The sequence below is a fragment of the Lepus europaeus genome, chromosome 22 (genome assembly GCF_033115175.1).
Source record: "Lepus europaeus isolate LE1 chromosome 22, mLepTim1.pri, whole genome shotgun sequence".
Taxonomy (NCBI): Eukaryota; Metazoa; Chordata; class Mammalia; order Lagomorpha; family Leporidae; genus Lepus; species Lepus europaeus.
In genome coordinates this window covers 2,653,193-2,669,127 of record NC_084848.1, presented here as the reverse complement: position 1 = coordinate 2,669,127, position 15,935 = coordinate 2,653,193, and the positions used below count along the sequence as shown (strand labels likewise).

General features: G+C 53.1%; 1 protein-coding gene across 9 annotated transcripts in view; it reads left to right on the top strand.

Annotated features, from left to right (window-relative positions):
* PPP2R5C (protein phosphatase 2 regulatory subunit B'gamma) overlaps positions 1 to 15,935 on the top strand; it is a 155,825-nt gene that overhangs the window by 116,446 nt on the left and 23,444 nt on the right. For 8 of the 9 annotated variants that reach the window (XM_062181773.1, XM_062181777.1, XM_062181781.1 and 5 more), the window contains 6 exons: positions 2,599 to 2,709; positions 3,600 to 3,692; positions 3,779 to 3,909; positions 7,916 to 7,975; positions 9,552 to 9,660; positions 12,669 to 12,722. In XM_062181773.1, the coding sequence (XP_062037757.1) occupies positions 2,599 to 2,709; positions 3,600 to 3,692; positions 3,779 to 3,909; positions 7,916 to 7,975; positions 9,552 to 9,660; positions 12,669 to 12,722 (558 nt within the window). The remainder of the gene's footprint in view (positions 1 to 2,598; positions 2,710 to 3,599; positions 3,693 to 3,778; positions 3,910 to 7,915; positions 7,976 to 9,551; positions 9,661 to 12,668; positions 12,723 to 15,935) is intronic. The other variant, XM_062181774.1, reaches the window with a different exon arrangement.

The following is a 15,935-nucleotide window of genomic DNA, read 5'->3' as shown; positions in this document are numbered from 1 at the left end:
TACATAAAGAGGGAGAGACAGAGAGATCTTCCATCCACTGGTTCACTCCCCAAATGACCGCAAAGGGCTGTTCCAATCAGAAGCCAGGAGCTAGGAGCTCCTAGGTCTCCCACTTGGTGCAGGGGCCAAGCACTTGGGCCATTTTCTTCTACTTTCCCAGGCCATTAGCAGGGAGCTGGGTCAGAAGTGGAGCAACTGGGAATCGAACCAGTGCCCATATGAGATGCTGGCACTGCAGAGGGTGGCATAACCTGCTACACCACAGCACTGCCCCCCCCCCAAATTAAATAACAGAAGCTTCCAAATCTAATGTTATCTTTAAAAAAAAAAAAAGATTTATTTATTTGAAAGGCAGAATTACAGAGAGGCAGAGAGAGAAAGAGAGAGGTCTTCCATCCACTGGCTCACTCCCCCAGCTGGCCACAACAGCCAGAACTGTGCCAATCCAAAGCCAGGAGCCAGGAGCTTCTTCCGGGTCTCCCACATGGGTGCAGGGGCCCAAGCACTTGGGCCATCTTCCTCTGCTTTCCCAGGCCACAGCAGAGAGCTGGATCGGAAGTGGAACAGCCGGAACTTGAACCAGTGCCCATGTGGGATGCTGGCACTGCAGACGGTGGCTATATCCCCTCTGCACAGCGCTGGCCCCACTCTGATGTTGTCATTAAAGGACACTAATTGAATTTATAAATACCACAAATTATTGTTGTATATACATAAATTTCTATTCTTAAACTGAAAAAATTTTTTGAAATAAACATATATACATAGGTACTGGTGATTATCATGCTTTCGTGGTTACCTGAAATAAAATGGCATTGTGCATTTAGTTATGAAATAGTCATGAAAATTATTCAGTTTGAAAAGTTGAGACTATATTTCTTTTATTAAGTATTCTACAGAAATTTTTAAGTTCTTATTTCCATATCTTTAACTGTTATGTAAGAACAAAATTGAATAGATCATAAAAAGAGCAAGTTACTTAAATTGAGGATTTTAGATGTGATCCTTACACATAGATTCTGGTAGAAGGGCATTCTCTGGAAGCGTTGCTGGCTGTGGAGGAAGGAGCATTGCAGGTTCATTCATGAGAAGGAAGGCTCCACTTTCTCAGCCTCTGTACTCACTGGGCACTCTGTCTGCACCAGGCAGGCCCTGGGGCATGAGGCCAGGAGGCGGATACTCAGAGCTCCAGCCATCCAGTTGTATTTGAGACAAATATTGCAAAGAAGATGTGCAGCATTTACAAGTAGAGAGCCAGTTAGGACCGCAGTGGCTCTACAGCAGGGGTTTAGCAGGTTAATCAGGCATAACTGAGCTGCAGTTAGTAAGGTGGCTGCGTGTACTCTTCTCCAAGAACCCATCACTCTAGGTGCCAGGCACCATGGTGGGTGCTGAGGTCAGCAGTGTGCAGTGTGGACTTCATGTTCTCCATGATGGCACCTGAGCTCTGGCGCCATGCAAGCAGATTTGAGCACACGACAGATGAGGAGAGGGACAGTTTTTTCCTCTTTAAAATTCTTGTGGTGGGAGGTGGTGAGCGTTGTGGTGTAGTGGCATGGGGGTGAAGCCGCCACCTGCATTGCCAGTAGCCAATATGGACACCGGTTCAATTCCTGGCTGCTCCACTTCTGATCCAGCCCCCGAGAAAGGCCTGGAAAAGCAGCAGAGGATGGCCCAAGTGCTTGGGTCCCTGTTCTCATGGGAGATCTGGAAGAAGCTCCTGGCTTTGGCCTGGCCCAGTCCTGGTCATTTGGGGAATAAACCAGCAGATGGAAGATCTCTCTCTCTCTCGCTCCCTCCCTCCCTCTCTCTCCCTCTCCCTCTCTCCATCTATGATGTTCTGTACTCATTGGTGGAGAGGTTATTGCTGTTCATTTATGTTTTTGTTTTTTATTTCTGATGGCCCAGCTGTGACAGTCTTCTATCTCTTGCCTCTGTTTCTAGGCATACAACTTGCAAACAAATGATTGTTTTCTATTTTAAAAAAGATATGTGCAGGGGGTTGATGTGGCACAGCAGGCTGAACCACCACTTGTGACGCCGGTGCTGGCATGCCGATTCAATTCCTGGCTTCTCTGCTCCTGATACTGTTCCCCGCTAATGCACCTGGGGAGGCAGCAGAAGTGCTTGGACCCTCGCCACCCACTTGGGAGGCCCGAATGGAGTTCCTGGCTCCTGCCTTTGTCCTGCCCAGCCCTGGCCATTGCATCTATTTAGGAAGTGAACCAGCAGATCTCTTTCTTCTTTCTCTCTCCCAGTGCCTGGGTTTGAGTCCTGCTCCACTTCCAGTCCCAGCTTCCTGCTTCCTGCACCATGGGAGGCAGCAGGTGATGGATTAAGTGCTCAAGTCTCTGCCCCCCACCTGAAAGACTAGACTGAGCTCCAGGTCCCTGGCTTCAGCCTGGCTATGTACTGGCTGCTGCCGGCATTTGGGGAGTAAATCAGTGGATTAAAGATCTTTCCATAGCTCTCTGCCTCTGTCCTTTTCAAATAGATAAAAATTCAAAAAATACAAAGAATTACTTGAACCTTTTTAAAAATGCTCTCTGTAAATATGTCTAACGTCCTGATGATAATTTTAGATTTTGTGGATTTTAGTTTGCAGTTAACATGTTTCGAACATTACCACCTTCCTCCAATCCCACGGGAGCAGAGTTTGACCCCGAGGAAGATGAGCCAACGTTAGAAGCGGCCTGGCCGCACCTGCAGGTACTGGGCTCGGGTGTGCGGCTGTGCGTGCATGCTCCTGGGGGTCTGCAGAGCAGGTGTGAGGCCGGACTGCACATCAGCTGCCACCAGTGGATCTTTGGTGCCGCAGACCTTGCAAACCTGTGAATACAACAGAAATATTTTAGCGGGACAGGGAACGTTGGGGGAGGGAGTGCGGTGTTCTCACATTTTACGTAAATGACCGAAGTGGGGGCTGTCGCTGTGTTTTCACTGCAAGTGGCCACTTTGATGACAGCCACTGGGTTTGGGCCTAGAGGACTGTGCAGACATTGTCTCCGTTCTCAGTAGGCGGGGTTAAGCTCTTGTGCTGAGCAGCACCTGTCTCAGGGCAGTTGGAAGGTGAGAGGCAGATAAGTCAGGAGGTACCATGGCCAGCGTTGGCAGAGCACGTGCCAGGCCTGCTGGAGGGAGTGGGCTCACTGTGGAGCAGGAAGTCGAGGTGGGAAACACAGGAAGGAACATGACAGCGGCACACACTGGGAGAGCGGCATCGTGGGAGGGAGCCGGACATTCCCTGCACACGGGCCCCTCGGCGATGGGTCGGTGTCTGTGTCTCAGGGCCCTCACAGTGGGTGGGCTACCAACCCCTCCCTGGGGTTGGCCGCTGCACCTGGGCTCACAACAGTGTGATTCAAGCATCAGTGACATCGACCATTTGAGGGTTCAGTCTGTAGTTCTTACTAAATAAAATAATTACCATCAATTACAATTAAAGTAAGCCATGTGGTTTCACATCGATTCTACAGCTATGTGGCTTTTTTTAGAAAGGCTATGTGCAGGCAAATAAAGCTTCAACTCCTGGTGCGTTTTCTTCTCTGGCTAAGAAAATGCTGTGCCATTTGACTTGCTGTTTTTTTTTTTTCTCCTAGCTTGTTTATGAATTTTTCTTAAGATTTTTAGAATCTCCAGATTTCCAACCTAATATAGCGAAGAAATATATTGATCAGAAGTTTGTGTTGCAGGTAAGGTACGAATCCACAGAAACCACAAGATCCCCGGCCTGTGGCACAGTAGCGCCAGGTCCCTAAGTGTCTCTTTCTTTTTGAAGCTTCTAGAACTCTTTGACAGTGAAGATCCTCGGGAGAGAGATTTTCTGAAAACCACCCTTCACAGAATCTATGGGAAGTTCTTAGGCTTGAGAGCTTACATCAGAAAACAGATTAATAATATATTTTATAGGTAAGTCCATGTGTGACCCTGCACGGCCACCCCCAATGTCCGCCCCTCTACTGCAGCCACCAGGACACCCTCCAGAGCCACTCCACTCCCCCAGTGCCTCACCCTTGTCCTGCCTTTGTTTCCATTTTTACTGGAGTGTCCAGTTGGAATGGATGGGTGGACGTGCAGATTCCTCCCCTTGTGGGTTGCCTCGTCAGCAAGCAAAGGAAGGGTTGGGGTGTGAAGCCATCGTTGTCCAGGTGGGGATGGGGTGTGAAGCCATCGTTGTCCAGGGAGGGGTGCGGTGTGAAGCCATCGTTGTCCATGTAGGGTTGAGGTGTGAAGCCATCGTTGTCCATGTAGGGTTGAGGTGTGAAGCCATCATTGTCCAGGTGGGGATGGGGTGTGAAGCCATCATTGTCCAGGTGGGGATGGGGTGTGAAGCCATCATTGTCCAGGTGGGGATGGGGTGTGAAGCCATCGTTGTTCAGGGAGGGGTGAGGTGTGAAGCCATCATTGTCCAGGTGGGGATGGGGTGTGAAGCCATCGTTGTCCAGGGAGGGGTGCGGTGTGAAGCCATCGTTGTCCAGGGAGGGGTGCGGTGTGAAGCCATCGTTGTCCAGGTGGGGATGGGGTGTGAAGCCATCATTGTCCAGGTGGGGATGGGGTGTGACGTCATCGTTGTCCAGGAAGGGATGGGGTGTGAAGCCATCGTTGTCCAGGGAGGGGTGAGGTGTGAAGCCATCGTTGTCCAGGGAGGGGTGAGGTGTGAAGCCATCGTTATCCAGGAAGGGATGGGGTGTGACGTCACCGTTGTCCAGGTGGGGATGAGGTGTGACATCATTGGTCTCCAGGAAGCCTCAGAAGGTCTGTGCATGCAAGTGAGAGGTCTGGAGGCTCCTGCCCTGCACCTGGGAAAGGAGACCTGCGGAAGCTGCAGGGGGCACAGGCCACATGGCTGTCCCTGGGCCTGCGGGAGCCCACGCAGTGGTTGTAGATGTCCTGGCGCAGCCCTGAAGCTCACGGAGAAATGCTTCTAGCATGCCAAGTGCAGGGCTCACGTGACTCCCCAGCCTCGTGGATCCTTGCAGTCCGAACGTCTCTGACCCACCGACGTCTGCCATCTGCTGCTGCCTTTGCCCCTGGAGCAGTTCCTGAATGAGCAGTGGATTCTGCACATGTTGGCTTCTCAGGTCAGCTCGCCTCTCGCAGCACGTGACTCCAGGATGGCTCACGGCAGTGATAGCTCCTAGCAGTGGCGGGGACAAGAGTGGCACCGTCGCTCTGTGACATGAGGACGAGAAGCTGCAGGGCCAGGGCATCGCCTGGACAAGGCCCAGGTATCCGCCACAGCAAACACGCAGGTCAGGCAGATCCTCCTGCCGGGGAAGAGCAAACAGGGAGCTGAGGCGGAGGGCGGTGGATCATCCACACCGCCGAGACCAGCAGCCCTCTGAGTGCATCCCATTTCATCGGTGCCATCCCAGCCTGGTCGGCAGGCTGTGCAGAAGCCCCCCTCCCACCTCGCACTGTCCAACAGCCTCGAGGCTCCAGCTCCACTCCCAGGCCTTCTCCCGTGAGATCTGCTGTGCGGCTCCACCTTGAACGCCTGCTGCATCCCCACCGTCGGTTTCCGCAGCCGAGCCCACAGCCAGCTGGGATCCGTGACATCAGCCTCCTGGGCATTGTGTTCCTGTTTCTTGTATCATGTTCTCCTGCTCTGCGAGGTCGTATTTGGCTGGTGTACTTACCTCGCAGAACGTGTCATTTACGAACATGGATAGGTACAATTGAACTTAAATTCCAGTCTTTTAGGCCTGAACTGAAACAGTACCCAGTGCTCCTGCTTTCTCGGCCCTAGTAGGATTTGTAGACGGGGAAATCACACAGCCGTTGAGCACTTGCTTGAAAGAGCTAGAAAACGTGCCACACCTTCAGGAACCTAGTTTAACAGCTGTAGGAATACCTAACTAGTTATGACTACACGCGGTTTACTTCAGCTGTCGCTCAAGGCTTGATACCACAATGTGGTTTTTTTCTGGGCTTGGGGGTTTGGGTTTTGTTTTTTTTTTTTTAATCTTTCTTTCAATTATCTTAATATATGCAGTCAAAACCAAGCGTTTTGCTTGGGTTCCGTAATTGGTCTGAGCTATCATCAATGCCACACCTTCCTCATTCCATGGGAAAAAGGAAGGCGAGCTGGGCCCTGTGTTCAGCTGCACCGTGTTGAGCTGTGTCTTGCAGCTACACCAAGTTGGGAAGAAAGTGCTTCAGACAGATTGGGTTCAACTTTCTGAAAAGGTTAATGTAAAAGTTCCTATTTATAACTAGTCGTTCATTCTGGTTGGCTGTTGAGATGCCAGTTAAACAGTGCTGCCTGCCCTGGCGAGCAGTGGAAGGCACAGGGCTCACCGGGCTGCTCCCTGCTGAGGGAGGGGCTCTGCAGAGCCTGGGACCTGCCTGGGCTGCCTCCCGCTGGGGGCAGGGCTCACTCAGCAATTTCCAGGCCCACAGCTGCTTCCAGGAGGGAAGGGAGGGAGCCGACCAGAACTGGTCTTGGTCAGAGCCGCTCACAGAACAGTCGGATTCAAAGGGAGGGGAGTCAGGCTCCGCCTCTGTGTGGGGCACACAGCACACTAGCAGGGAGGAATGGGATGGACGGTACCCAGCTTGTGGCTAAGCACCGCCCTTAGAGGTTACAGCCGAGGGGGTGACCACAGGAGCCCCGGGCCTGTGGAGGGGCTGGCGGCGTGCTGGAGCAGAGATGTGGCTCTCTGTGCTTGCACTGTTTTAGGTATTTCAGATAAAAAAGAGAAGCGAAAGGGAACCTGCAGGTGGAGCTTTCTCAGGTACAGCACTCCTTAGTGGAGACGCTGAAGAGGTCAGAGAGCAGAATCGACAGGAACCCCTCCTCTGTGACTGTCCCGCCACCGTGCTCGGCCCTGGGTTCCACCCCCATTCTCCTGTCGCAGGTTCTGCTTCCTGTGCCTGGGCGCGGGGCCTCGGTCACCCTGCTCTGGCCCTGCAGCCCCGCACGCTGCCTTGCCCACTTCAGTTCCTTTGACCCCTTCTTGAGAAGCAGCTCCCAGCTTTGGGTGTGTGACCTGCTCTTGACCTTGAGGGCACCCGTCCATTTGTTACAGACAAGGAAGAGGAGATGGCAGCGTGAATTGTGTTTAATCTTGCCAGACCTTCACCTTCGGCTTCCATCTGATAGGCAGGGACCTGTCCCCACACTGCTCTCACTTTGTGCAGGTGACTCTGCCCGTGTGGGCTTAGAGCCACTCTGGGAGCCGGGCCAGGCAGGAGCGTTGTCTCTATGGGAATCCTCTGCAGGGGGCACATCTTCCTTCTCCCGACACGTCCCCGTTCCGTCTCCTGTCCTTGGTTTATTCAACAGATGGGTTCCAAGCCTGACAGATGCTGTGTGTAATCCTAGCGCCAAGAATCCGGGACAAGTCTTGTCGCTGTGCTCAGGGTCCCATCTGGAGGGAGACAGGCTACACAGGAGGTGGGGTGCAGGGCCCAGGAGCTCCCTGCAGGCCAGGGCTACATGGGGGAGATGCTGGGGCCCAGGGCAGGGTGTGAGTGGAGAAGTAGACAAGATGTGTTCAGAAGAGACTGTCCATCCTTTGCAGGGACTGTACTAAACATGGCGGACTCCAAAACTGAGCAAGATCAGCTTACGTAGTAGGTTGCAGGACAGTGGGCGGTAAATGGACAGGTAGAGGGGAGTGTGGTGATGGAGGGGGTCTGATAAAGCCAGCCGGGCAGGGGGCATGCTTTTCTAGGTGTGTAACACATTTCAAAATGAGGCCCTTGCTCTGGAGAAAGGTGTGCAGCCGGTGAATGAGCCCTCTGCCCTCCAGGCTGTGGGGACACCTGGGTTCCTGCAGGGCCGCCTGCTGCCAGTGAGCAGCTGCCCCCAAAGGGCTTCCCATACAGGTGTGCGCTCTGCTGCCCAGCCCCCCGCCCCTCCGTCTCTCAGGTCAGTGTCTGATTCTGACCAACACTTTGTTTTCTCTAGGTTTATTTATGAAACAGAGCATCACAATGGCATAGCAGAATTACTGGAAATCCTGGGAAGGTGAGTCTGTGTGTGCCACAAGGATCTAGAAGGAGCTGCGCTTTGGAGCCCAGCTCCCCTTTCCGCAGGGCAAGGCAGCGAACACTGCTCCCTGGAAGAGAACTGTGGAGTGCCACCAGAGCATCACAGCTCGCCCCGCGACAGATCCCCACCTGTGCTCCTGTGCGTGGCTTCTCCCTCCCTCTCCTTGGCTTCATCTCTATGGAAACACCATTGAAATTACTTCCTCAAGAAGTGTTAAGAATAGTGACATAAGCAGGTTAATACTAGAAGCCTGTGAGAAGGGATTGTGCATATAGGATACTGAGTAAATCCAAATATTTCAAGTTGCTTTGATCTTAACAGATTTAAAAAAAAAAAAAACAGCATTTCAGAAGTTTTATCATCTAAACCCGAGTAAAGTTTTTGCTGGTTTTTTTTTTTTTTTTTTTTTTTACTCAACCTATAGATTTTATGTTAGAGCTCCAACTGCGTTTCCCGAGCAGAACTCCACAGGGTTCCATGGCAAGAGCCCTTGGAGCACTTCTGTCCGGGACCTTCCCAGGAACTGGGCCGCGGGGGAGCCTGCAGCAGAGGCCAGGTGGCTCCCCACGGTGTCGGGAGGATCTTTCCTCATGGGACGCGCCACCATCCGGGGATCGGTGCTGCCTGGTGGTTCTGAGATGTCCTCTCTCAGAGTCCTGGGCGTGGCTCGGGGGCTGCCCCCAGCTCCCTGACCTTGGGCAAGCTTCCCCTGTAAGTCAGGGAGACTGCACCTCCCTCGCGTGTGGCTGTCAGAGTGGCAGCACTGAGAAGTGCTCGGCGCAGGCCTCAGGGCCACTGTGCCACTCCGCCTTCTCCCAAAAGCGGGGTTCTGGTCAGCCTGTCACCGTGACGGGCCACCGTGCCTGCTGATGGATAAACTCAGAAGTTTGAGACAGAAACTTTAGTTTGGAGCTCACAGGTAGGACTTCCTTCCCTGGCAGAAGGGAACAGCTTTGACCCTTAACCAGCACCTCCTGCTGCGGCTCATTCTCCACTGCCCACGCGGGAGTGCCGAGCCTGACTTCCTCCAGGAGGCCAGTGAGCGAGGGAGGGTGCTGGGTGTGGGAGACGCCCCAGGAGGCCAGCGAGTGAGGGAGGGTGCTGGGTGTGGGAGCTGCCCCCAGGAGGCCAGCGAGTGAGGGAGGGTGCTGGGTGTGGGAGCTGCCCCCAGGAGGCCAGCGAGCGAGGGAGGGTGCTGGGTGTGGGAGCTGCCCCCAGGAGGCCAGTGAACAGGGAGAGTGCTGGGTGTGGGGGAGACGCCCCCAGGAGGCCAGTGAACAGGGAGGGTGCTGGGTGTGGGAGACGCCCCAGGAGCTCCTGCTGTTCTAGCATCGCCCTGTCAGTGCAGTGTTTAAGTGACCTCGCAGCTAGAAGGTCGACCTGGCTAAGCTTCCCTGAAGGCAGGACATTCCTCATGTCTGCTGAGGTGCTGGTTCTCTGAAACATTCCACCTGCTGGGTTCTCAGGTGGAAAACAAAACTAAGAGAAAACCCCAGCTGTAATCTGCGATTTGTAAATACTCAAACCTCAAATCCTTTTTTATTTTTTGCAGTATAATTAATGGATTTGCCTTACCACTCAAAGAAGAGCACAAGATTTTCTTACTGAAGGTGTTGTTACCTTTGCACAAAGTGAAGTCTCTGAGTGTCTACCACCCCCAGGTGAGGGCGGGCCGGGGAACCAGCTGCTGCAGCCTAGAAGGGTGTGTTTCGTGTTACGTGGTTGACTTTGGTAACGAAGCTCTGGCAGTAATTGGAAGGATAAGAAGGTAAAGCAAGGTTCCTTTTACGGAGTTCAGAGGGGAGGGCATTTGGCACAGGGGTCGAGATACCACCTGAGGGGACACACGCATCCTCATCCAAGTGCCTGGGGTCAAGTCCCAGCTCTGCCCTGGGAGGCAGCAGGTGATGGCTCCAGTGTTTGGGCCCCTGCCACCCACATGGGAGACAGGATGGAGGTCCCAGCTCCTGACTTCTTCTGGGCCCAGCCCTGGCTGTTGCAGGCATTTAGGGAATGAACTAGCAATGGAAGAATCTCAGTCTCTCTCTCTCTCTCTCTCTCTGCCTTTCAAATAAATAATTTTACTTTAATTTCAGAAGAAATCTCTAGAAGGCAGAATTTTAAATGAGTTTTAACTTCTCAAAGGAAAATTACCTAATACCTTAGAGAAAAATCTGAGAGGTCCATGCCAAATTAAATGACATAGGAAAACATCTTTTTAAAAACCTGTGGACTGGGGCCGGCGCTGTGACGTAGCAGGTAAAGCCACCACCTGCAATGCCAGCATCCCATATGGGCGCCGGTTCTAGTCCCAGCTGCTCCACTTCTGATCCAGCTCTCAGCTATGCCCTGGAAAAGCAGTGGAAGATGGCTCAAGTCCTTGGGCCCCTGCACCTACATGGGAGACCTGAAAGGAGCACCTGGCTCCTGGCTTCAGATCGGCCCATCTCCGGCCGTTGCAGTCAACTGGGGAGTGAACCACCGGATAGAAGACCTCTCCATCTCTCCCTCCCTCTCTCTGTCTCCCCCTCTCTTCTCTCTCTACCTCTCCTCTCTGTGTAACTCTGACTTTCATATAAATAAATAAATCTTAAAAAAACAAACCTGTGGATGTGGGGTGGGGCCAGTGCTGAAGGTGCCACTTGGGCCACCCACATCCCATCTCGGAGTGCCTGGGTTCAAGTCCCAGCACCACTTGCAACTCCAGCTTCTTGCTGATGTTGACCCTGGGAGGAGCATAGCTGGAGCACTAGCGTTCCTGCCACTCACATGGGGGACCCCGACGGTGCCACACCCTGGCCCAGCACTGGCTGTCGTAGGCATTGGGGGAGTGAACCAAATGGAAGGTTGATCCCTTCCTCCATCCCTCTCCCCTCTGCCTCTATGTGTCTGTGTATGTATCTGTCTTTGTCAAAGTCTGTCTTTCAAATAAATGTAAGTGAAAAAAATTCTAAAAAAGAGAGCGACTACCTGCTGTTCACTCCCCAAATACCTGCAGTGGCCAGGGCTGAAGATGGGAGCCAGAAGTCAATCCAGGTCTCTTGAGTGGATGGCAGAAATCCAATAACTTGGGGCCAGCGCTGTGGCTCAGCAGGTTAAGCTACCATCCACAGTGCCAAAATCCCATATGGACACCAGTTCAAGCCCCAGATGCTCCACTTTTTTTTTTTTTTTTTTTTTTTTTTTTTTTTTTTTGACAGGCAGAGTGGACAGTGAGAGAGAGAGAAAGGTCTTCCTTTGCCGTTGGTTCACCCTCCAATGGCCGCTGCGGCTGGCACACTGCACTGATCTGAAGCCAGGAGCTTCTCCTGGTCTCCCATGGGTGCAGGGCCCAAGCACTTGGGCCATCCTCCACTGCACTCCCGGGCCATAGCAGAGAGCTGGCCTGGAAGAGGGGCAACCGGGATAGAATCCGGCGCCCCAACTGGGACTAGAACCCGGTGTGCCTGCACCGCAAGGTGGAGGATTAGCCTATTGAGCCGTAGCGCCGGCCTTATGCTCCATTTCTAATCCAGCTCCCTGTTAACGTGCCTGGGAAGGCAGTGGAGAATGGCCCAAGTCCTTACACCCCTGCACTTGCGTGGGAGACCTGGATGAAGCTCCTGGCTCCTGTTGCAGCCATCTAGGGATTGAACCAGCAGATGGAAGATCGATCTCTCTCTCTCTCTTTCTCTCTCATTATAATAATAAAATTTTAAATTTTATTATTCAAATAAAATAAAATGAAGCTTTAAAAAAAGAAACCCAATTGCTTGAGCCACTATTGCTGCCTCCCACAGTTTGCATTTGCAGGAAGCTGGAGTCAGGAGCCAGAGGCAGGTGTCAGACTCACGTGTTTTGATATGGGATGCAGGCATCTTAACCACAAGACCAGACACCCACCCATAAGAAGCTGGGAATTTTTAGGACTGGAACTCTGCAGTTTGACTGAAGTATTGCTCAGCTATGGTTGCTAACTGACGAGTCGCTGCATTTACCTGGGAGGCTTGGTTTCCTCTCAAGTTCAGGCAGAGCTCAGGCTGCACTCACTGCAGCGTGCTGAAGGGCGAGGGAGGCCCTGCCTCGTGCGCAGTCGTTACCTTCGCCCCCTGAGCTGTCCCGGGGCTGGCACTAGCAGGCACGCCACAGTGTGCATTCCAGACGGCCTGGCACCTGTTCCGCTCTGAGTTTGTGGCAAGGAATGAATCCCAGGAAGTATATCCTTTCATTGGTTCTAATGACTTTGGCTTCCTGGGCTGTATTTGACCTCCCATCTCTGGGTGCCACTGACTAGGAATATCTTTCCATCCAGCCAGATTGTTACCATGTTCAGAGTACGAAAGAAGTTAATAGTTAATACAAGATGGAGCCAGGTTGTCAGTGTTTTTTCCCAGCTGCTAGATTACAAGTTCATTATGGTCTCCAGGTGGACCACAGGAAACCTGTCACACTGGTCTGACACGGTGCAGGCGATGGTCTAAAGGACGCGTCCTGTTCACTAGTTTGTTTTTAGCTTCCTATTGCCAGTTAACAGGGAGTATCAGTCCTGGGGTCCCTCCCTGCTGGGGGCCCACCAGGCCACAGGCGGCTTACCCTGGGGGCAGCAGCGCAGTCACGTCAGGCCCTTGCCCTGCCGAGGGCCGTGTTCATGTGAAATGCAGCACTAACGCTCTCCTCTGCTTCCTTGCAGCTGGCCTACTGTGTCGTGCAGTTTCTAGAGAAGGACAGCACCCTCACAGAACCAGTAAGCACTCGCTCTCGCTCTCGCTCTTTCTCTCCTGGGCCCGCACTGCACCGGTGCAAACTGCCCAAGTGCTCTCAGGCAGGGTTTTCCTCTGGCGTGGCAGTCGGGTGAACTCTGGCTCCATTCGTGTGTTACAGTTCACAGAGTGTGGTCATTTTAACTGTGGGGTTCCTTCATTGCAGTGCTCATTTATGTGATGACATGGCCGCCCTCCTCACCACACAGGCAGCAGCACGGTGCCTCCGGCTCTGTCGCGCCTAGCTGCAGCCGGAGTGAGAACCTGAGCTGCGTGTGGTGCTAAGGGGGCTTTTGGGTTGTTGTTTTTTTTTTGTTTGTTTGTTTTTGACAAGCAGAGTGGACAGTGAGAGAGAGACAGAGAGAAAGGTCTTCCTTTGCCATTGGTTCACCCTCCAATAGCTGCGGCTGGCGCACCACACTGATCTGAAACCAGGAGCCAGGTGCTTCTCCTGGTCTCCCATGGGGTGCAGGGCCAAGCACTTGGGCCATCCTCCACTGCACTCCCGGGCCACAGCAGAGGGCTGGCCTGGAAGAGGGGCAACCGGGACAGAATCCGGCGCCCCGACCGGGACTAGAACCCGGGGTGCCGGCGCCGCAGGTGGAGGATTAGCCTATTGAGCCACGGCGCCGGCCCGCTAAGGAGGCTTTGTAACCTTAGATTCTTGCCAGCTTAGACTGGTCAGAGTCACGGTTGTTGGATTCCAACAACCCCATTTTGGATTTCTGATTTCCTTGGTATTTTATCTATGTCAAAAATATAAGGGCTTTTTGTAGCGTAGATTAACCAAATCTGGCATTTGAATACACCTTTACTGACTTATAATTCACTTACCGTATAATTCATCTGTTTAAATTATACATTCAGAGGTCGCTGGTATATTAGGTTAACTGTTTAATTGTGATGAAAGATAACGTAAAAGTTGCCATTTTGACAATTTGGCACGTGGAATTCAGTGGCATTAATTACGTGCACAGCATCGTGTGGCCATTCCACTGTGGTCGTCCCAAATTGAAACTCTGTGGACACCAAGGTGCGCCTCCCCACCTCGCCTGCCCCCACCCCTGCCAACCTGTAATCCACTTTTTTTTTTTTTTTTTTTTTTTGACAGGCAGAGTGGACAGTGAGAGAGAGAGAGACAGAGAGAAAGGTCTTCCTTTGCCATTGGTTCACCCTCCAATGGCCGCCGCGGTTGGCGCGCCGCGGCCGGCGCACCGCGCTGATCCGATGGCAGGAGCCAGGTGCTTCTCCTGGTCTCCCATGGGGTGCAGGGCCCAAGCACTTGGGCCATCCTCCACTGCACTCCCGGGCCACAGCAGAGAGCTGGCCTGGAAGAGGGGCAACCGGGACAGGATCGGTGCCCCGACCGGGACTAGAACCCGGTGTGCCGGCGCCGCAAGGCGGAGGATTAGCCTAGTGAGCCGCGGCGCCGGCCTGTAATCCACTTCTGACGGTGACTACTTTAGGTTCCTCATACAAGTGCCGTTATAAAGTCTGTCTCCTTTTGTGCCTGACATATTTTGCTGGTGTAGCAGCTTGTAAGGCTCCTCCTTGCTGTCTCGGGGATCAGAGCTTCGTGCCCTGTTGTAGCTGAATCATGTCCCACGGTGCGGAGACTGTATCCTGTTGATCCCTGTGTCCACGGATGGACACTTGGGCTGTCCCACCTTTTAGCTTCCTGAACACTACTGCCGTGAACACGGTGTGCTCATACACACGCTGTTCAGCTTCTGACTTCAGTGCACCCAGAAGTGGGATTGCTGCATTCAGGGGCCACCGTGTGTTCAGCTCCCCAAGCAGCCCCGTCCTGCTTCCCACAGCCGCTGTGCCGTTTCGCATGCCCACCAGCAGCGTCCTGGACTTCCATTTCCTCTCCCTCCTCACCAACGCTTATTTTCCATTCCTTTTTTAAGATTCATTTTATTTTATTTGAAAGGCAGAGTTCCAGAATGAGAGAGGGAGGGACAGAGAGAGAGAGAGAGCTTCCATCTGTTGGTTCACTCCCCAAATGACTTCAACGACTGAGGCTGGGCCAGGCTGAAGTCAGGAGTCAGGAGGTTCTTCCAGGTCTCCGAGGTGGGTGCAGGGGCCCAAGGACTCGGACCATCCTCCCCTGCTCTCAGAGGCGCAATAGCAGAAGCTGGGTCAGAAGTGGAGCAGCCAGGACTGAAACCCACACCCATATGGGATGCCGGCACTGTAGGTGGCGGCTTACCACGATGCTGGAAGCCCTCCATTTTATTTATTTATTTTTTTTAAGGAAAAATGTCTCTTTAAATCCATTGCCCGTTTTATTGATTGGATTGTTTTTTTATTATCGAGTAACAAAGTAAGCAGTGGTAAGTTCCCATCTAAACGTTTGGATACTCTTGGATAGGTTATTATAAGAATAGGAAAGGGAGCCGGGGCTGTGGCATAGTAGGCTAAGCCTCGACCTGCTGTGCTGGTTCAAGTCCCAGCTGCTTTTCTGATCCAGCTCTCTGCTATGGCCTAGGAAAGCAGCAGAGGATGGCCCAAGTGCTTGGGCCCCTACACCCACATGGGAGACCAGAAAGAAGCTCCTAGCTTCAGACTGGCGCAGCTCTAGTCTCTCTCTCTCTCTCTCTCTCTCTCTCTCTCTCTGCTTCTGCCTCTCTGGAACTCTGCCTTTCAAATAATTAAATAAATAAATCTTCATTCCACTCAGTACCTGGATGAGGAAGCTGCAGATGCACACACGCCTCAACTCTTAGCTTCCTGCTGCAAAGATAACACTGGAGTGCTCTTCTAGCCATAGGGAGCAGATTTTAATTTCCTGTGCATTGAAGACATTCAGGCACTCTCCTCAACACGTTCCTTCCCGGGAATTCCTGTCTTCTGAAGGCAGGAGGGCCACTCTTCCTCCTTCAGCGTTGGGACCTGGGCGCAGGCTGCTGCACAGGGGTGCATGCCCCAGCATACCTGGGTGCTGCACCCTGGGTCCTGGCCTGGGAGCTGAGACGGTGGCTCCGTGATGCTGTGCCGAGGCTCAGGGGCACCCAGAGAAGCAGCCTGCACCTGTGCGGTGTGCGGGAGTCTGCCGGCTTTGCCCGCACCTGTGCGGTATGCAGGAGTCTGCCGGCTTTGCCCGCACCTGTGCGGTGTGTGAGCGAGGCTGCTGGCTCTGCCCGCACCTGTGCGGTGTGCGGGAGTCTGCCGGCTTTGCCCGCACCTGTGCG